At 33.3% G+C, this 22,666-nt stretch overlaps 1 protein-coding gene across 1 annotated transcript in view; it reads right to left on the bottom strand.

Moving 5' to 3' along the window:
• Nucleotides 1-22,666, bottom strand: part of EYS (eyes shut homolog) — a 1,652,140-nt gene that overhangs the window by 1,120,081 nt on the left and 509,393 nt on the right. Inside the window, 3 exon segments of the mRNA XM_032864581.1 lie at nucleotides 11,618-11,725; nucleotides 11,919-12,015; nucleotides 21,354-21,613. Coding sequence (XP_032720472.1) covers nucleotides 11,618-11,725; nucleotides 11,919-12,015; nucleotides 21,354-21,613 — 465 coding nt within the window.

Genomic DNA, 22,666 nt, shown 5'->3' with positions numbered 1-22,666 from the left:
AATAGATGCTGAAAAAGCATTTGACAAAGTATAGCATCGTTTCTTGATCAAAACTCTTCACGTGTAGGCATTGAGGATACATACCTCAATATCATCTAAGCCATCTATGACAAACCCACAGCGAGTAACATTCTCATTGGAAAAAAAACAAGATCTTTCCTCCTAAGGTCAGGAAAACATAGCAGGGATGTGCACTATCACCACTGCTATTCAACATAGTACTAGAAATCCTAGCCTCAGCAATCACAACAAAAAGAAATAAAAGGCAACCAAATTGGCAAAGAAGAATCAAACTCTCTCTTTGCAGATGATATGATACTTTATGTGGAAAACCCAAAAGACTCCACTACAAAGCTGCTGGAACTCATACAGGAATTCAGTAAAGTGTCAGGATATGAAATCAATACACAGAAGTCATTTGCATTTCTATACACCAACAACAAGACAGAAAAAAGAGAAATTAAGAAGTCAATCCCCCCTGCAAAAAAAGAAGTCGATCCCATTTACAATTGCACCACACACCATAAGATACCTAGGAATAAACCTAATCAAAGAGGCAAAGACTTTATACTCAGAAAACTATAAAGTACTCATGAAAGAAATTGAGGAAGACACAAAGAAATGGAAAAACGTTCCATGCTCATGGACTGGAAGAACAAATATTATGAAAATGTCTATGCTACCTAAAGCAATCTACACATTTAACACAATCTCTATCAAAATATCATCAATTTTTTTCAAAGAAATGAAACAAATTATCCTAAAACTTATATGGATAACCCCAAATAGCCAGAGGAATCTTGAAAAAGAAAGCCAAAGTTGGTGGCATCACCAATAAATTCCAGACAAAGTTGTCATCATCAAGATAGTATGGTACTGACACAAAAACAGACACATAAATCAATGGAACAGAATAGAGAGCCCAGAGATAGACCCTCAACTCTATGGTCAACTAATCTTTGATGAAGCAGGAAAGAATGTCCAATGGAAAAAAAGACAGCCTTTTCAATGAATGGTGTTGGGAAAATTGGACAACCACATGTAGAAGAATGAAACTTGACCACTTCCTTACACCACACACAAAAATAGACTCCAAATAGATGAAAGACCTCAATGTGAGATAGGAATCCATCAAAATTCTTGAGGAGAACACCTCTTCACTTTCAGCCACAGCAACTTCTTCCTAGAAACATCACCAATGGCAAGGAAAGCAAAGCAAAAATGAACTATTAGACTTCATCAATATCAAAAGCTTTTGCACATCAAAGGAAACAGTCAACAAAACCAAAAGACACCTGACAGAATGGGAGAAGATATTTGCAAATAATGTATCAGATAAGGGGCTAGTATCCAAAATCTATAAAGACCTTAGCAAACTCAACACCCAAAGAACAAATAATCCAACCAAGAAATGGGCAGAGGACATGAACAGACATTTCTGCAAAGAAGACACCCAGATGGCCAACAGACACATGAAAAAGTGTTCCACATCACTCAGAATCAGATAAATACAAATCAAAATCACAATGAGATACCACTTCACACCGTAAGAATGGCTAAAATTAACAAGTCATGAAATGACAGATGCTAGTGAGGATGTGGAGAAAGGGGAACCTTCCTCCACTGTTGGTGGGAATGCAAGCTGGTGCAACCCCTCTGGAAAACAGCATGGAGGTTCCTCAAATAGTTGACAACAGAGCTACCCTATGAGCTGGTAATCACACCACTGGGTATTTACTCTCAAGATACTAATGTAGTAATCCAAAGGGGTCCGTGCACCCAAATGTTTATAGCAGCAATGTCCACAATAGCCAAACTATAAAAAGAACCTAGATGTCCATCAACAGATGAATGGATAAAGAAGATGTGGTATATATATACATGCAGTATACACAATACTATGCAGCCATCAAAGGAAATGAAATCTTGCCATTTGTAATGACGTGGGTGGAACTAGAGGGTATTATGCTGAGCAAAATAGGTCAATTAGAGAAAGACAATTATCGTATGAACTTCCTGATATGAGGAATTTGAGAGGCAGGGTGGGGGTTTAGGGGGTAGGGAAGGAAAAAATGAAACAAGATGGGCTCAGGAAGGAGACAAACCATAAGAGACTCTTAATCTCACAAAACAAACTGAGGGTTGCTGGGGGGAGAGGAGGTAGGTAGAGGGTGGTTGGGTTATGGACATTGGGGAGGGTATGTGATATGGTGAGTGCTGTGAAATGTGTAACCCTGACGATTCACAGACCTGTACCCCTGGGCAAATAATACATTATATGTTAATAAAAATAATTAATAGGTGAGTGCTGTGAAATTTGTAAACGTAGAGATTCACAGACCTGTACCCCTGGGGGGGGAAAAATATATATATATGTTTATAAAAAAATAAAATTATAAAAAAAATAATTAATAAAAAATAAAGAAAATAAATTAATTAATTAAAAAAAAAAGGTTTCATATTTATTTCTTCCAAAAGATCATTTTATAAAAGTAGAATCTAAAACACAAAAAGAAAACTACAAACTGTTGCAGGAGAAACTTCATGATTAGAACATGTTAGCCCATGTTACAGCTATTCAAATTTTGAGAAAACTTATAATGCATTTTAAAGTATTTCTATCTCTTTTTTGTAATTCTATACTGCATTCCTGAACCATAGTTCTTTAAAATAATGACATTTCTTAATCTAAAAATGAACAATCTATTTATATTTGTGACATGGATAAGGATTCTCACACTAAAATTTTGTGAAAAACTTAAAATTCAATAAACCCTTTAGATAATATTTAGAAATTTCAATCAGTTGTAAGGTATGTAAAACTAACCATCTGTTCTTTTACAATTTTTTAATGGATAAAGGTATAATTATGTATGCAAATATACATAAGGTAAAGTAAATACAACATTTGTAACATTTTCACCTGGAAAAACCACCAAACTTAATATTAATCTAAGAGAATAGTGAACATGCTATGGTATGTATAGTTCATTTAGTCTTTGTTTTAACTTAGCATCTTTAAGATGGTTTAAGGTACTATATATTCTGTGTATCTCAAGCAAAAGAAGAAGAAAAAGTAAACCAACTTTTTTCTACCCAAAATATTTGCTTCATAGAAGAGTGATTATCTTTAACATAGTTTTTATATGTCAAATTATTATAATTTTACTACACATGGCTGTCAAAACAGTGGGGTTATGGAAAAGTGTTCAGTAGAATATAAGTCATTTGGACTAATAACTGGTTTCTAGGCAAACAATTTACAGAAGAATGTACAGATTTTTGTCTCTTAGTTAAATATACGTTAGCCACTCATTCTCAACTTTTAACAGTAAAGAGCTGCTAAACTCATGAACATCACATACCAATTGGTCCTAATATTCTTGTTGATCATGATCTGTGTGTGATAATCACATCAGTCATTTGGAAACTTTTCTTCTTCTATATTCTTTGAATGAATCAGATACTGCTATTGTAATTCTTCTGGTGAATTCTTTCCTTAACTGTAAAATTTTCATAGTTCAATATTATTGTCAGTGATCTAAGTAAACTGATGACTGTGGCTTATAAAGACATTAGTTCTATTGATAACATATGCTATCAAATGTCAGAAAATGTCAATTGTAGTGTCCAGTTTCACAATAGTTTTTAGTTCAACTGGGACTCTCATATCTCAAGGAATTCATCTTTAAATACTATAATTAGGATTAAGTATTGATTATTTCAGGCCTCAGTTTCAATAACCAAAGGAGAGAATAGAACAGATTAAAAATATAGATGTAATAATAAGTACATTAAATAATAATTACTATTTTTAATATTTTCTTGTGTGTCTATAATTTGTACTAAACATACAATTGGTTTTAAATGAGTTGTTAGATTACTTCAAAATTTTTAATTATAAGTTAATATCAATATGCTAAAAACACACTGAAAATGCTTTATGTCAAAAAACATATTCTTGGAAAACAGATGGGATATGAAAATGTGATTACTTATTTTTTAGCTGTTGATTTTTTTTTGTCTTTGGAAGATTTTAATGCACCGAAATGGCTTTTATTATAACAATTTAAACAAGTAATTTTCTGAGAATAGAATAATCAACACCCATATACCCATCATCCATACTTAACACATCTCAATGTTTTTCTATTTTGCTGAATAGCTTTAAGGAAAATGTATAAAACATATTTGAAAACCCTTTGCATACATCAAGATTCATTTTTCATTCCTTTATAGTGAGAGGAAATCACCATTCTTAGATTGATGATATTCTTCCAAATATGTGTTATAATTTCATTAAATATATATTAGTGTCTCCAAAGTGAAATAATTGTGTATAAATCTAATAATATATGCACATGATTCATATGAGGAAAACTATATAACTCTGATGAATGAAATCAAAGAAAAATTAAATAGATACTACATGTTCATGGATAGGGAATCTATATTGCCAAGATGTCAGTTCTTCCCAGTATAATCTCTAGATTCAATGAAATCCCAATCAAAATCCTAGCAAGTTATTCTGTGCATATTAATAAAACAATTCTAAAGATTATAGGGCAAAGCAAAAGACTCAGAATTCAATGTTGGAGAACAAATCTGAAGGACTGACACCACCTGACTTTAAGACTTATTGTAAATCTACAGTATTCAAGATAGTGTGGTTTTGTCAAATGAATAAACAAATAGATCAATGGAACAGAACAGGGAGGTCAGAAATACACCCACATAAATACTGTCAACTGATCTTTGACAGAGACACAAAGGCAATTCAGTGGAAAAATGTTTTTCAACATATGGTATCGGAAAAACTGGACATCCACATTGAAAATTTTATAAAAATCTAGATACACACCTTAAACTCTTTGTATAAATTACCTCAAAATGGATAAAATACTCAATAAAAAAATGCAAAATTATAAGAACTCTCTTAAGAAAGGAGAAAATCTTGATGATGTTTGGTCTGGTTGTCTTTTTAGAGATGACACCAGGATATGATCCATGAAAGAAAGAATTGATAAGATGGGCTTAATTCAAAATTCTGTTCTGTGAATGCCAAGAAAAGCCACAGGCAGGAAGAAGATATTTGCAAAAGACACATCAAACAAAGCATTATTATCCAAAATAGACAAATACTAAAAATTCAAAAAATAAGAAACCAAACAATCCAGTTTAAAAAATAGGCCCATGATCTTCTTATTGTAAAAAGATTTTATTTATTATTTGACAGAGAGTGAGAGAGAGAGCACAGGCAAGGGGAGTGGCAGAGGGAGAGAGAGAAGCAGGACACCTGCTGAACAAAGAACCTGATGTGGGGCTTGATCCTAGGGTTCTGGGATCATGATCTGAGCCGAAGTCAGTTGGTTAACTGACTGAGCCACCCAGGCAAAAATGAGCCCATGATCTTAATGATACCTCACTGAAGAAGTCCTATTGATGTTAAATAAGCATATAAAAAGATGTTCCACATCATATGTCACAAGGTAAATGCAAATCAAAACAGAGATACCACTACACACCTTTTAGAATGGCCCAAATCCAGAACACTGACAACACGAAATGCTCATAAGAATGTGAAGCAACAGGAGCTCTTTTTATTTTTATTTTTTTAAGATTTTATTTATTTGAGAGAGAAAGTGAGCAAGAGAGAGCACAAGCCATGGGGAGAGGCAGAAGAAGAGGGAGAAGCAGACTTCCCCCACTATCAACATTCCCCACCAGCAGTACACTGTTTTACAATTGATGAACATACAGTGACATATGAAATATCATTCAAAGTCTATAGTTTAGACTAGGGTTCACTCTTAGTGTACATTCTATGAGTTATGACAATGTATAATGGCACATGTCCATCATCATAATATTATACATAATAGCTTCACTGCCCTAAATATCCTCGGAGATCCACTTATTTATCCTCCATATTCTCTAATTCCTGGAAACCACAATCTCTTAACTGTTCTGCCTTTTCTAAATTGTTATGTAGTTGGAATCATATTCTATGTAAGCTTTTATAGATTGGCTTCTTTCACTAGGTAATATGCATTTAAGTTTCCTCCATGTGTCTTCATGGCCTGATAGATCTTTTTTTTTTTAAGTGCTGAATAATATTCCATTGTCTGAACATACAACAACTTACTTATCCATTCATTTACTGATGGCCATCCTGGTTGCTTCCAAGTGTTGGCAATTATGAATAAGGCTGCTATAAACATCTGTGTATTAGTTTTTTGAGTGGACATAAGTTTTAACTCATTTGGATAAAGACCAAGTAGTGTGATTTTGGAATATATTGTAAATTTTGCAAAAATCTGCCAAATTCCTAAGTAGCTGCCATTTCTTTATTACCCACAGGGAAATCACCTTAGGGGTCCAAATATTTCCTGCTTATTACATAATCATCCTCAAATGATGTCTCTGAATAGTCACCTCCTTTTCCTTTCTTACATTTCAAAATTTTCAGGAAGGCCTCTGAAAAAAGATGATGGCACCAGGTGGATTCAACACTAATCTGGTAGTTAAAAGTCATATCCAGAAACCTCCAGCATCTGTTTCTTATCAGGAAGAGGCTGGTTCAGTTATGGTTCAGTCAGTATATTGTATTGTTTTTCCTATACATGAGCCGAGCTTGAGGATTAATATTGACAAAAACTCTTCAGCAATCTGCATGTTGGTTGCCAGATTGTTCACCATTAGTATTTGGTTATTTTCCATCAAGCTTTTATTTTAGGATATTCTCAGTTTGAGAAAGAGTTTGATGTCATCAGCTAGATTGAAGAGTCAAAATCAACTTTATAATCAATTCAGTTTTCTGTAAATAAACTCATAGGTCTTTGACCATAAGAGCTGTCTTTTAAGAAGAGGGCATTTTTGGCTGACTTCCTCCTCTAACTCTTTGAGTTCTCATACTGGAACTTAGAAAACTGATCTTTAGAAGCCATATTATTAAGTGATGTGAAATACCTTCATTTATATTTGTAAAATCATTTTGATTCTACTATTCATTTTATTCCCATCTCTGACTCAGCTAGCTCCTAAGTCTCATGCAGGGCAAATTAGGAATGCCAGGCAGTTAATGCCCCATGCTTCAGTCTACACGTTTTTTGTGAGCTTATTTTCCATTAACTAATCCTATCTTCTGTTAGTTGATAGCATTTTTTATCTTAATTCTTTACCACTTTTTTTCCTAGCCACAGCTTCATCATGGGAAGAGTGTTTGCCCCACACTTTCAGGCATGGCTACAGTTATTATTTTGCATGTGATCTATAGGTAAGGATGAGAGGCACTATCTCAGAGTCTAAGGCTTAACAGAGTTTGCCTGTTTTTTTGCTTGTCTTCTTGAACTTCTGCAACTCTGTGAAAACATGCTAATCCAAAAAAAATGAAAGACACTTGGAGCACAGCCATTTCAGCTGACTTCTTCCTCCTCAGCTATGTCCCTGAGAAACTTAGGTGAACCCCATCTATATTAGAACCAAATACCAATAAACCACAGATGTGAAAATATTAATAAGTAATAATCATTTTTAAGCACCAAGTTTTCAGTTTCTGCTGAGCAATAACAGCAAACCAGTATAGCCCATATAGGAACTCTGAAGGAGTTCATACCTCCTATATACAAAGGATAGATATAGCAAAGGAACTTAAATCTCTGAATTCATTTTAATCTCCATTAGTGATAGAGGCTAAACGTCTCCTGTTTCTTACAAAATCTGTGCTTGTTTACACACAAGCCTTCCTCTAAATGCTGGTGAAAGAATTGATTTATAAAATATTGCATTTTCCCTGGCCCACTTATCAACATTTCTCTTTGGTTCCAGGGCACAAAAAGGGTTAGATTCCAATGTTGCTGACGAGAGATGGAAACACTTAACTGGGAACATCTAGCCTATATCCTAGAAGAGCTGCATAACTCCAAAAATCTGTATGTCACAAAGCTGGGGAGCATGTGTGAGACTGACCCTAAGGTAGTCAGACCAAAGGAGAATAAATATAAAACTTAAATGAGTTAAACTTATTGACATGGATGAGAGAGAAGTTTCAATGTGCTACTATTAGCATCTGGGTATGGTGTTAAATTGGCTAATCAAACACTGGACTTTATTCTAGCTTAGATTGGTGAGGCAGAAGTGCCAGAGTGTTCTTGGTATATATTATAAGGAGCTGCTCATGGGCTTATTGTTATGGAAATGTTTGAATGGATCTATCATGAGTAAGCTGTTCAGTTACCCTTTAATTTTTATCCCAAGAGAGTACAGGAGGGTATTTCTATCTCCTAGGAAGAAATTCCATTTACCCAGGAGGAATTCCATTCACCAAGATCAAGAACAGTTTCATGAGGGGGGCATTAGTGTCTCGATGAACTCTAGGGTGATTATCCTTTATAGGCTGGGGAAAATATGAGATGCTACAGTAAAATTGGGTTCCCTGATATAAATTAGAATAATGAGACCCAAGAATGGATAAAAACTGTTGATTATGTATGACTGTCAGATTAAAAAATGAGCAAATATCCCCATAAATCAGAGAAACAGATGGTGATTGGTGGATTGATTCAGACATCCTTGACAATGGCAATAGCAATGACAGTGACAAGTTTCTACAAAATAAAATCTATGGGCAATCTGCTATGGTACTATTCACATGTACAGAATTAAGTATGCAGGTCTGAAGGATAGTATAATTCTATATATTCATATATATAGAATTAAGTACACTATTTAATTTGCCTTTGTAGGGATTCCTAGCCTCTTAAAAAGTTTCAGACCTATGCTGTGTCATGGACTCAGTGCTTCAACTGAAGGATAGTAGGTCCTTTTGAAGAAGGATCTTGACATATAGTCACAGGCTTTCCATGTATTTTCCTGAAGTTTTTTCAGAGGTTTCTGAGACCATTTACTACTATGATTGTTCACTGATTAAAGAATGATATTCAGGCCTTTTAGGAGTTTTTAGATAATGGCCCTGAACTTATGCTTATCTCTGAAATACCACTTTCCATCAGTAGGAGTACACAATTATTTAGGTCTGGTAGATGGATCATAAATCCATCTTTTGTTGTTTTTTGTTTTGTTTTCCTTCACAGTCCCTGAATATATAGTGTAGTCAATATACTTAGTAACAGAATGTCCACATGGGAATAAGAGCTATTATGCAGAAAGCCCAACTGGGAGATCTTGAAATGTCCCTTTAGACTTATCAAGATTTTAAATTGAAAGCAATTCTGTATCCCTATGGGACTTCTAGTGATTAGTGTCCCCTTCAAAGGCTTTTGAGTTCCAGGGGTGGTTATTCAAAGCATGTCTCCATTTACTTCACTAGATTGGACAGTGCAAAAGTCAGGTGGCCACAGAAAATAATAGAAATAATAGAAGATTATCAGAAACCTAAGCAGGTTGTGATATAAATTGTGAGAAGAATTCTAGATGTTAGATCTCTATTAAGATAATCAAATATATCCCTTGGTATCTGGAGAGAAATGGTGACCTGGCAAATGAGTCTTATTCATCCTAATCAATGTATATCCAGTTGAATTTGTCCAACTATTATTTTTTGGAAAGATATTTTAAAAGATCTAATGAAGGTATATCAATTATCTTCAAATTGATCTACAAATTCAATAAAATTCCAATAAAAATTCTACCAGTCTTTCTTTCTTTGTTTAGATGTAAGGATTTATACAATACATGTTGATTGTAACAGAACAAAACTGTCAAAAATAACTAAAGCTTCCTAAAGGAGATAAAAATATGAGATTTCTTGCCTTACCAGTATTGAGATATTTCAAAGGTAAGTAAGTGAGATTTATGGTACTGGCACATGGACAGCTAACTGAACTAAGGAAACAGAATAGAGGCAAAGAAATAGAAATATTTGTATATGGGGACTTGTTCTGCAACCAAGAAAGCAATGCAGGTCAGGCCAAGCAGGAAGTAACAGATGAAGTTATTCAATACATACAGCAGGCACAATTAGTTAATCATATGCAAAAATGAACTTAAAATTCCTACCTATACACACACACACATGCACACATGCATGCAAAATTTCCAGATAAATTAATTTAAATAGAAAGGGTGAAACTCTAAATATTTCAAAAGGAAATATAAGCAAGATTCTTTTGTCCTAGAATAAACTTTTTTAAAAAATATTGAACCACTCTTGAATCCCTGGAATAAATCCTACTTGATTATGGTGAATGATTCTTTTTAAAGTATTACTGGATTGAGTTGCTAATTTTAATGTATTATTGGATTGAGTTGCTGTTGAGGATTTTTTTAACTATGTTCATCAGAGACATTGACCTGCAGTTTTCTTTTCTGTGTGTTGTCTTTATCTGTTTTTGTTATCAGGGTAATGCTGGCTTCATAGAATGCATTTGGAAGTTTTCTTTCCTCTTCTATTTTTTGGAAAAGTTTGATAAGAATAGCTATTGTTTCTTCTTTAAGTAGAGTAAACATTTTTAAATGAGATAAAAAGGCAAACCATAAGCAAACTGATTAATTTCATTACATTAAAATTAAAGCTTAGCACTCAAAACTTATCATAGAGAAGGTAAAATGTCAATCTACAATCAATAGAAATATTTTCAGTAAATACAACTAATAAAAGCAGTAATAACCAAAATATATAAAGATTCTTACAAATCAATAAGAAGAAAACATAAATGGGAAGATGTCATAAATAGGCATTTCTAGAAAGGAAAAACTGAATTTCTTAAAGTGGATAAAGGAATGCTTAAACTCATAAGTTATGATGGGAACTCAGGAAAAAAAAAAACCAAAGATATATAATTTTACACACAGCAGATAAGCCCAAATGGAATATCTAAGAATGTAAATAGGGACACTTACTCATTTTCACTAAGAGTGTGAATATTCCATTTTCAAAGTAAAATGGAAAAAAAATGATATAATACATGTGAAAACATCTACCCAATGATCCAACTATTCCATTTCTAGGTATGAAATCTAAACTAAAACTAACACTTGTGTACTTGGGGAAATATTTGAAAACCTTAAGAGTATTATTATCTCTAAGAAAGAAGAGTCAAATAACCCAGATATCTATGGCCAGAAGACTGATACAGAAATGTTGACACATATTTAAATGGAATATTGTACAACAGTTAAAAATGAGCAACAGATGCAGAAATGTTATGTTCAACATAATGAATTATTTCTGAAGACTAAACACAATATTATTTCAGTTATATTAAATGCTAACTAAGTGTTTTGTTGAGGTAGGTATACAAATAGTTAATACTATATATTAAAGGCAAGAGATGGGTCAAATAGGTGATGGGGATGAAGGAGGGCACTTGTGAGGAGCACCAGGTGTTGTATGGAAGGGTTGTATCAGTATATTATATGCCTGAAACTAATATTACACTGCACTAACTGAAATTTAAATAAAAAACATAAAATCTTTGTTTAACAACAAAAAAATTCAGGATATTCAATATGGGGGAAAAGTAGAGGAGTACTTGGGGATAACCACAAGGATATTGAGAAAATTCTGCTCAAGTTGAATGATAGGCAAATATATGTTCATTTTATTTTTTAAATATCATATACAAAATAATTGATTAAGTAAAATATAGCTTCTAACCTGTTTGCCAGATCCACACAGGTCCCATTATTTTTGCAAGGTCTAGAAGAACACTCATTGGTTTCAAGTTCACATAGAGTTCCAGAAAACCCAGGTCTGCAAACACATCTTTTAAACAAGAAATTTAATACCTCCATTAGTATAAACACATAAAGTCAAAGCTTCAAATAATTGTAGCATGGCAAATTTTTAATAATCAGAAATGTTGTTCAATTTGTCAACTGAAATTATAAACATGGATGTGTTTAGATACATCTAGATGCATAAACTTGTATCTCATTATTTTTTTGGTTTTCTCTACCTGAAATTGTTGACCCCATCTTCACAGTCACCATAATTCTGACAGGGAAGGGAGAAGCACTCATCCACATTAATTTCACAATGTTCACCCTCAAATCCTGCAAGGAGAGATGAAACGGATATAGATGAGCAATCTGCACTTTAGAGTGTGAAAATCAGTCAGTGCTAAAGAGTCTGGAGAAAATGCTCTTAGCGGAAGCTTAGAAAAAATATGTATTACATAAAGAAAGAAAATACCTCATCTCTGGCTTCTCATCTCTAATTCACATAACATAAATAAAGTTATGCTAGTTTCTAATAAACAAGTTCAAAGGAAAGAATTAAGAAAGGAATACTTTACTGAATCCTTTGGGAAAATAGGGTGTTGCAAATGTTGCTCTTATTTTAAGGTACTTAAATGTTTGAACAAGAAGAAATGAAACAATCTGGAAAGCAAATGAATTAATGTGATGGCCAATCTTAAAGTAAAATTGAGCCTCAGCAATCAAATTTATTCAAGACAGTTAGCAGATGAGGCAAATTATTTAATTACTTTCCATATCCAAGTGATTCAAAGAAAACAAATTATTTCTATTCATAGCTACATAATCACTCATCCATTTGAACACATGCCAGTTATGTTTTTTTAAAAAAATAACAAAGAATATGAAAAAAATTATACAGACTTGTAAGAGGCAGTTGTAATTATTTAAACACATTGGTGTCAGAAAAAATCAGCAATACATTAAAGGGATGCCTGCGTGGCTTGGTCAGTTAAGCATCTGCCTTTGTCTCAGGTCATTATCCCAGGATCCTGGGATCGAGTCCCACATCAGGCTCTTTGCTCAGCAGGGAGCCTGCTTCTCCCTCTGCCTGCCTCTGTCTCTCTCTGACAAATAAATAAATAAAATCTTAAAAAAATAAATACAATAATAAATAGAATAATAATACAGTAAATAAATGAATAAGTAAATAAATAAAATACAGTAAAATAAATAAAATACAGTAAATATTTTAATATTTATAATTTAAACAATTACTTCCCTGATTATATATAACTATATAAAACAAAATATATTCTGTTATACTAATTTTTTCTTGCTAATATTTTTTTCAATACTAGTTAGAAAATATTTGAAAAAAGAGGATTTTCCTTTCTCTTACTTTTTCAATGCTATAACTTAGTACCAAATAATTGCAGTGATATTATAAATGACAATATCTACTCAGATTTTTTAGTCTGAAAAACAGAAGGTCATTCACATTGTTCTACAAAACCTGCATTTATTATTGCATACACATAGGCTAGGATCTGAAAGAGCTGGTTACACAGAAATGGCCATCTTCCTTCCCTAACACCACCTCATGATGTCTATCCTTTCAATCTTCAAATATCTCTTCATGTTGAAAGCTTCAAGTCACTTAGAATATTGGCATGCAGATGATATAGCATAGCTTCCTTGATCTCTATTTCTGTGTCATTATCTTTTAGCTTGGCATCTACTGCAGGGTGGAAAATCCTTTGTACTTCCTCACTTAAGAGTTCTGCGGGAGAAAATGGGATAGTCTTACTTTATCCATTCACACCATGCTATAAGCCATTGCCATTCTCTGTGGTGCCTACCACCAAGTCAAGGGGCAAACTTGCTTCTACCTGGAGTTTGGGAAGGGGGCATTACCTCTCATAAAATCTGGCTGCCTCTTTCGTAGGAGGTAATATGGAAACCTAAAAACTACAAAAGAAGGCAAGAGTAAAAAGGAACAAAGTAGAGATACAAGTACTACAGAAAGTAGAAAACAAATAGCAAGATGATCCATTTAAAGCCATATACATCAATAATTACATCAAATGTGGTTTAAAAATTTTTTTTCAATAAAAGGCAGAGTCAGCCAGGCTAAATAAAATAGCAGAACCAACTACATGGTTTCTAAAGGGAATTTGCTTTAAATATAGAGATGATGATGAGTTAAAAGTAGGAAGATGCACCAAGAAACACTTAAAAGAAATCTATAGTGCCTACGTGTCTAGCAGATCAGGCAGTCTTTAGGTCAGGTATCATTATTAATTTGTCGTATTTTTTTTTCTTAGTTATCAAAGCTTTCAAGTTTAACTCTGAAGTTGCACGCTTGTAATTTCACCCATGCAGTCAGTATTGTATCCTCACCATTAAAAACAAAATTAAAGAGTTATTTCCAAGTTAATATGGTTCTCTTAATTTTAGGTAAGCGAGTTATAATTCCAACACATTTCACCATTCATCAATCACCACTGCTATCATATTTAAATTATAAATGTTACAGTAAATTATAAATAACATAATAAGCTTTTTTTTTTTTTTTTAGATTTTATTTATTTGACAAAGACAGAGAAATCACAACCAGGCAGAGAGGCAGGCAGAGAGAGAGAGGAGGAAGCAGGCTCCCCGCGGAGCAGAAAGCCCGACGTAAGGCTTGATCCCAGGATCCTGGGATCATGACCTGAGCCCAAGGCAGAGGCTTTAACCCACTGAGCCACCCAGGCGCCTCAATAAGCTTTTTCTTTAAATGTTTGTAGGTTTTTGTTTTTGGTTTTTTTTTTTTTTTTACAAGTTAAGGATTTAGAAAGTTGGATGCATTACACCATTCCTATTTTTAGCATGACTAGCTTTCTCTGGGAGGCCGGGTATTTTGACACTAATGTATTCCTTAGAAATGTTCTTTGAGGCACTGGGACTCAGGGGCCTTGACTAGCTGGAGAAGTAGTACCAGTGTGCCCTCCTGAGTTCAGCTGGGCTGATAAATCGGAAGAACACTCAGAACCTACAAACTTGGGAAACTCACAGAATAACCTTGTTTTCTGTGATTTTGCCTTATTCATTTAGTTTGACATTTCTGGCATGGAGCTTTGTTACCAACCAGCAACATATGTCAATGGGCTGAGGAAATTAGATTGCTAAAATGCAGTAGACATCGGGAGAAAAAAAATAAAGTAGACATGGACTGCATTTAAAATAAACCAAAGTTTTGCTGAGAAAGCTTGTGTTCGGGGGATTTAAAGGAGAAAGAAATGTATATATATATATTACACTTTCCATAGTCCTTGGTGTTAGAAGTATTTATTTGTGTGAAGGGTATTTGTTTTGAATATATGCAGTGACAGCTAAAAGTCTGTCAAAGCTTTAAGTATATTGAATTCGTTCTATGCTACTCTCCTGTTTTTTCATCCCTGTCCAGAATTCAGCTGACTCTATTACCTGCAATAGATTTCTTTACACAAAAATAATAGGACATTCTATGTCTTGGATTCTCTTATCTTTTTCTTATAATGGCTTAGCTATACCTTGTCATAGAGAATGCCTGTCACTGATCAATATTTTTACATCTTCCCATCCCCCAAAATATTTCATAAGTTACTAAACTCATGTTTAGGAGCCAAATCAATGTAGATTATAGGCATAATTTTTAAAATCACTTAATATTTTCTATTTCTAAAAAATTTCACTTTTTATTTCATTCTCTAGAGGGGATGGCATAGAACAAAGTACATTAACAATAGTTAGATTTTCATGAAACTTTATAAGGAAACATTTTGTCATTTGGTCTAGACCTTGACGACTTTCACATTAGAAGTAATACCACTTGGAATAATTAGGAATGAAAGTAAGTAGGGAAAAACTAGATATATCTTTCATGTATTCAATAAGTTAGCGTTAAAATTATACATTTTAAAATAAAAACTAAAAATATTAAAAATGACCTTTTTCAAAAGCATTAGAAAGGCATTATTTTTGTTTTTTTCTTAATTTAAAAATTAATTTACCTAGATTTTAAAGCTTTATGAAAACAAGAAAAAATAAAGATTTCTCTCAGTGAGTCAGAATTTTTTTTAAAATACTGTTTTATTTAAAAAGAATAAATATTGTTTTATTTTTATTTGAAAACATGAGATACAAATGTTAGCATTCTTGAAAAATTAACCAACTATTACAAAACAGTTGCAGATTAAATCCAAACATTATGAGATATGACAAGATAGAACTAATATTTCTAATAGGACTAATAAGGTTTTTTAACACTAATTTTAAGAAAAATTTTTAAAATATGAGTATAAAAGCTCATATTTTACTTTATTTTAAAGATTATTTGTTTATTTATTTGACAGAGAGAAACAGAAAGAGAGGGAACACAAGCAGAGGGAGTAAGAGAGGGAGGGAGAAGCAGCCTTCCCCCAGAGCAGAGAGTCCGATGTGGGCCTCAATCCCAGGACTCTGGGATCATGACCTGAGCTGAAGGCAGACGCTTAACAACTGAGCCACCAGGTGCCCTAAAAGCTCATATTTTAAAATATAACTAATAATTAACATGATTTAAAGTTATTTTGCGGCAATATATGTTTTCTTTGAAGAATTTCCCTAGTATAAATATCTACAGCCATTTAAACCTAATAGACACATGCTACCTCACAAGCACATGTTTTTGTCAAAAAGAGTAATTTTTAATTTAGATAAACTATATTGTCAAGTGACACATTTATTTGGTATTTGGAATTATACGCCTTAAGTAATGTGGCATTACCATAATAATAGTATATGTACCAGAGTAATAAACGTGTTTAAGTGCTACTGCTTGCCTCCTCTGGTACTACAAATCCATCGAGCTTAGAATCCTGATTATAAATCAATAGCACATGTAAATGATCTGATTTTTCCTTCTACTAAGACATTTTACAAGCACTCTTTGCCACATATTAATCCTTTGTGAAGTGTCATTAAAAAAAAAACAAAACTTTTGCTTCTTTCACATTGGAGACATATGGATGAAATGGCTACATTTGGAAACTAAGCCCTTTAAATTAAATGGAAAGTATTGGATAGTGTGATGTTCTTGCCTATAAACTGAGACATAATTTAGAGTAGAAAGATAAAGAAGCTTTCCTAAAGAAAATGGTAGAAAATAAATATTTTTCAAGCATAAGACGATTTTAGATCTCTCACTATATACACACACATGCTAATAACGGAGACTGCATGCTATACACGCATCGACGTGCATACTATCTAAAGTGCTCTCTATCTCCGTAAACCCCGTATCATTCTTTTTTTTTTTTAAGATCTTATTTATTTATTTGATAGAGAGAGAGAGAGACAGCGAGAGAGGGAATACAAACAGGGGGAATGGGGAAGGAAGGAGCAGGCTCCCTACCAAGCAGGGAGCCCAGTGCAGGGCTTGACCCCAGGACTTTGGGATCATGACCTGTGCCGAAGGGAGACGCTTAACCGACTAAGCCACCCAGGTCCCTCATATCATTCTTATAATTCATTTATACCAGCCTGCAAGTCGAACTCAGTTTATTCAACTCTTGTTCTTAATTCTCTTTCCCTTTACTATACACATTAGATAGTCCTCTTTTGATCACATACACTATAAACAAAAATACTAACTTATAAAAGGAATATCATTTACTGGTAGCCTAGCTGGGAAGGATACCTAGCAGTTTTCAGAGTTTAAGAAAGAACCATAGTAACCGCCAGGACCAGTTCTTTCACAAACACTTCTCTCTTACTGCATTCAGATCTCCATGTGAAGGGAACATGGTGTTGGCTGCACCAATTGTAAAACTAGCAAAAAGTGAAAGCTTTTTTCTCTTATCATCAATTCCAAGGAAAGGCTCTGAATGCCAACATTCCAGTCCTATGCTGACATGGATCAATCATAATTGCCAGAGAGATGGAATTTTCTCTCTTAGTTTGAGTTTCCCAAAACAAGAATATGAGGTAATAATATGCATACAAGTAGCTTATTTGAAAGGTGATCCTGGAAATTATTGGAAGAGAATGGAGAAATAAAATAGGGGAGAGAGGGGCTTAATGAGCTGGTTAGTTTCCTGTAGGCAATGAAGTCTCCAAGGCTGCTGGGGATCCTCTTAGAAACCATGTGGAACATAACTCAAGAGTTGTCACACTACATAAAAAAGGTGGGGTATACATCCGCAAAGTAAGAGAGAGCTCTTACTATGTTGTACTTTAATGGTTAGTTAATTTATGTGTCTCTCCTTGAACTTTAAATTACTTGATGGTGTGTCTCTGCCATATTTAATTTCCCCAGAACCTACCTCAAGACTTGACACATGGTAAGAAATCAATAATGGTTGCTGAATCAGTTAATAAAGAATACATTTTTTTAAATTTCTAGAACACTACCAACATGCAGCTACAAGACTGGCATGTGTTATATAGAGAGCATAGTGAAGAGAGGCAAAAAAAAAAAAAAAAAGTGTAGTATAAAATAAATGCTGAGGTGTGTAAATTCATTGCATACTAAATCGCCAAAAACTAACATTATAAGGTACTAGTGTAAATCCCATTTACTTCTAGGAATCTTATGGAATTATATTTGTCTTTCTATGTGCTATTTTTATACTTACTAAAGCAGTGATTTTTAACCACAGAAACTGTTTAAACAAATAAGATTTTATATAAAACAAACCTTGTATTGAATTATTAACTGCTAAATGCTTTTCTGTCTACCTATTTTCCACTAGAAAATGTTCAATGTCCATAGGGACCAAATGAACTCACCTCCATTCTAAATAGAAGACAGAAGCACAGCCCTTACTTTCTCCTGCGAAACATGTTCACCATAGTTCTAGTGTTTTACTACAGCTATAATTTTTAAGTAGCTCACATTGTACCCAAACGGATTAGATTGTTTTGACTATAAGTTTCAATCACACTGAGCAAAATAGTTTACTTGGTGAGCATTCAGTTTGGTATAAATCAAAGTATCAGTTATTCTAGTTGCTGGTTCTTCAGAGTGTGTTTTAATGCCATTTATAATTTAGTTGATTAGTACATAGTCACATTACTACTCTGGCTTTGGGATTTTATTTATATTCATATTTAAATTGTGACAGACCCTGTAGGCTGACTAATAACCATGAACAGAATTTCAAAAATGCATATGCTGAACTCCAAGGCCTTAAGCCTTCAGTCTCTTTTCTTGTGATGCCCTCTATTCTAGTCACTTGGCAAAAACAAACAGCTTGCAAAGAATTCCAGTGGAGCTTCCAAATCCTGTATCTGTATAAGAGGTTAAGTCTTGGAATTCTTTGTGGTTTAAAATTTCACTACTTTTAAGATGAAATTTGATTAGTATATTTTCCTTAAAAAAATAATATAATGGCTTTGGTGTAGATCCGCTTTCAAACAACAGGTATTAAAATAACTCAGGGCATAGTGTCTAAAATATTCCACAGTCAACCTCTTTATAATATTCTGAGGTAGCTTTTTAAAGTAATGTCACAGGCTTTAGTTATTGATCTGCTACAGAGGTTGAACAACTAAAAGCAAGAGTAAGTAAAAATTTTGTATAGTAGTTAGATCTCATTTACAGAAACTTAGTCCTATAATTTCTTAGGTTTAGAAATATTTTTCAATTTCAAATATATATATGTATATATATATGTGTGTATATATATATATATACATACACACACACTTGCAAAACAGTTTAGAAACAATGTACTCTTCACATATCTCTTTGTGCTGAATCATAATTAGAAAGTGACAAACACATGATTCATTGTGCCCACCTGCTACTGTATCCAAAGCATTAATTTGAAATGGTCATATTTCTCTGAAAGCCTTAAGTATAATAATGAAGCTCCAAGAAGACAAACAAGATTTTACTAATATACAATGGTGAAATCTAAATTGTCCTCAGGATATTTTTGTGATACTCATGAAGCTGGAAAATCTTATTACTAATTTGATAGTCGTTGATAAGATTTTATGATATCTCTGAACTTTTTTTCCCTCACCCTACAACAGGAAAGGAATCTTACTAGATTATAGAAATTCATTAAATGCATTTATTAATTGCACATAAATTATCAAAAATTTTACATCATAAAACATGCTCACCTTGTAGAAAACTCTCTTTGGTGAAAACAGAGGAAGTTTTATTTTAATTGAAGAAATATGCTGCTACTTCTCATTAAATATTACTTATATTCTGAGACTATTAGTTTGCTAAGTAAAGCATTATGGATAATTCTGCTGAATAAATGAGCTCCTCCCTTGCTACTGAATACTATTTCAAAAAGTTTCACTCTCAGTGTTTGTTAAAAGGTAATTATCCACCTAATTTATGTACTTTATAATTACTGAGGTTTGCAGGGTATCAAATGTCCCCCTCACATTTTTTCCTATCTTGCTTTTCCTGACACATTCCTGCAAACATGTGTCTGTCCATATGCCTTGTATGCCTGCATTATATGCTTTATAAAGCCCATGTCATTTTTGCAAAAACAATTACTAATGGCTCTCCAGTTTATAGTTCCAATCCCTCAGAAGGTCCATAAGTTTTTGTCATGTACATACATTAAAAGACTTGCCTCTAGAGGCTTGTAATTATCCTATACCTCAGGAAGTTCTAGAGGCTTATAAAAACAAACAGGAACAGCTTTGACTAAGATACCAATTAACTGGTATAGTCTAAGCTGACCTTTTAGGACAGAAGAGTAAACAAGTATTGTCCTTATCTTTAATTAACCTCTTTTCTAGTAGAATAAGTAACAAGGAAAGAGACATGAAGCCATGAGTTGGTATTAGGAAATAAATATTAGTTGTAGACTCTTACACACAGTGTGATTTTTATATTGTGCTTATGACACACTCCTGTTACACTGAAAACCTACAATGTGCTAGTTTTATGGCAGAGGCATTCCTGTTGAAGATGGTAATAGCTCTTCAGAAGCAAGCAGTACATGAGCAGTAAACATTTATATAGATCACCTGTGCACTAACCAGACCTCTTTCAGTTACATCTGAAGAGATCCTAATCAAGCATCTTTCAAACTGTGTAAGTTATTATTGGCTGATATGACCCAAAAAACCAGAAGTAACTTGCTTCAGGAACAGCTGGATTCAGGAGTGCCAATAATGCTCTTTAATCTGCCCGTTCTCTATCCCCTTCACAGACTCTATTTTATGGTACAAAGTAGCCACCAGAGGCACGTGACACTGGCTTAGCCACCAAAGTGGAAATAATTGGTGTTCATAGATAAGTCCATGAAAAAAAGTTACAATGAAGCATTTGATTACCCTAGATTCTATCTATGCTTATTTCTAACAGCTATTGTTAGGAACACTACATAAACAAGATTATTCAGGAAAAAGAAGCTGTTAATAAACAATGGGAAATTTCTTTAAAACAAACAAAAAAGACCAAAAACTACAAAGTTTTGTTTCCCTCCTCGCCCCCCATCGTCCCTCCTCACCGTACTAGTTAGGCTAACTTTTTAGACTATTTCTCTAGTCTGTTTATAATACCTATATTTGGAGTCAAATAATCCTTAATTCTCCAATATATGTAAGTTTTCTCTCACCCATTTTTAAGGAGCCATAATCTCATAAAAACAAAATAAACCAAACAAACAAAAAGTGAAAAAAAAATTAAAACAAAAATAAGCTCTTACCTTCTCTACACACACAGGAATGAGTTCCATCTACCAAAGTCAAACATGTTGAGTTGTTTCTGCAAGGGTCACTGAGTGGATCACAAGGGTTATAGTGTTGATGGCAAAATTTTCCAGTATAAAAGGGTGGACATAGGCATACAAATTGCCCAGGAATGGTAGACTCATGACAAAGAGCTCCATTCAGGCATGGGTCAGAGTCACATTCATTTATTTCTTCACTACAGTTTTGTCCAGTCCATCCAGATGTACACTCACAGCTGAAATAAAGTTTTAAGAAGTATGAACAGTACTGTTTCAAACTTATTCTTTGCATTTTAATGAATTATTACACTGAACTAATATGTGGCATTTTTATTTATAACAAGATTAAGAAATTATACATACTTTAAAAACATTATTTGCCTAATTTCCTGAGACAATTCAATGTATATTGTTGCAAGACTCACTGCAATGGCTAAAATAAAATTTAAGAAGCATTTGGTAAATTCCTAACATAGTAGGCCACTGAAACAGATAAGAGAACAACTATGCTACCAATTTCAATTTTCACAACTATTGAGTTTAATTACCAATTGAGAAAACTTCCTCAATTATTTCTTTTATGTAAAATAATTTTCACTGTTTAAAAGACTGAGATGATATTTAATTCAATATCTTTAGCAACATGTTACGCTTATAATCACCAGAGTATTTATAACAAGGTGTTCCTTTATGCTAAGCATCTGGATTTCATTCCAGTTTTTGCCTGCTTTTAAAAAATCTTTTCTCTAATATTTGAATAATGTGGGAAAACTGAACAGAAATCAAATAAATGAAAAGTAAAGCATTTGGATCTTGTCTGTACCTCACAGACTCTAGCTCAGTCTGTCAACCATCTAGCATCTGTCATTCTCTCAGAAATTATTGAGTTCAAAGAGCACTATACTATCAGTTATTTACTAATCCTGCACATAACTTCATCTTCCCCTAAAATTTGCTTGTCATACCCTTTAGAAGTTTTTATAAATAAAAATTATAAACATTTCCATGATTAGCCTCCACTAATTAAACTTCTGGCTCCCCAGTGTGAATCTGAATCTCCATATTCTCATGTATATAATATATGCTGAAAATATTATAAATATTAATTGATATACGATCTTCAGTTGGAATCATATAGGCTTACCTGAATTCTTTCATTTGGGAAATTGAAGATCAAAGAGCTTAATGAAATTGGTAATCTCAGAGAATTATTATAAAGATTAAATGATATAATGAATAAAAAGTATATATAGTGCCTGATAGCAACAATGTCTACCTACCTATGGTGG

This window comes from Lontra canadensis, unplaced genomic scaffold, assembly GCF_010015895.1.
Source record: "Lontra canadensis isolate GAN:19392208 unplaced genomic scaffold, GSC_riverotter_1.0 scaffold27, whole genome shotgun sequence".
NCBI classification, from domain to species: domain Eukaryota; kingdom Metazoa; phylum Chordata; class Mammalia; order Carnivora; family Mustelidae; genus Lontra; species Lontra canadensis.
This window is presented reverse-complemented; position numbering and strand designations above follow the sequence as displayed.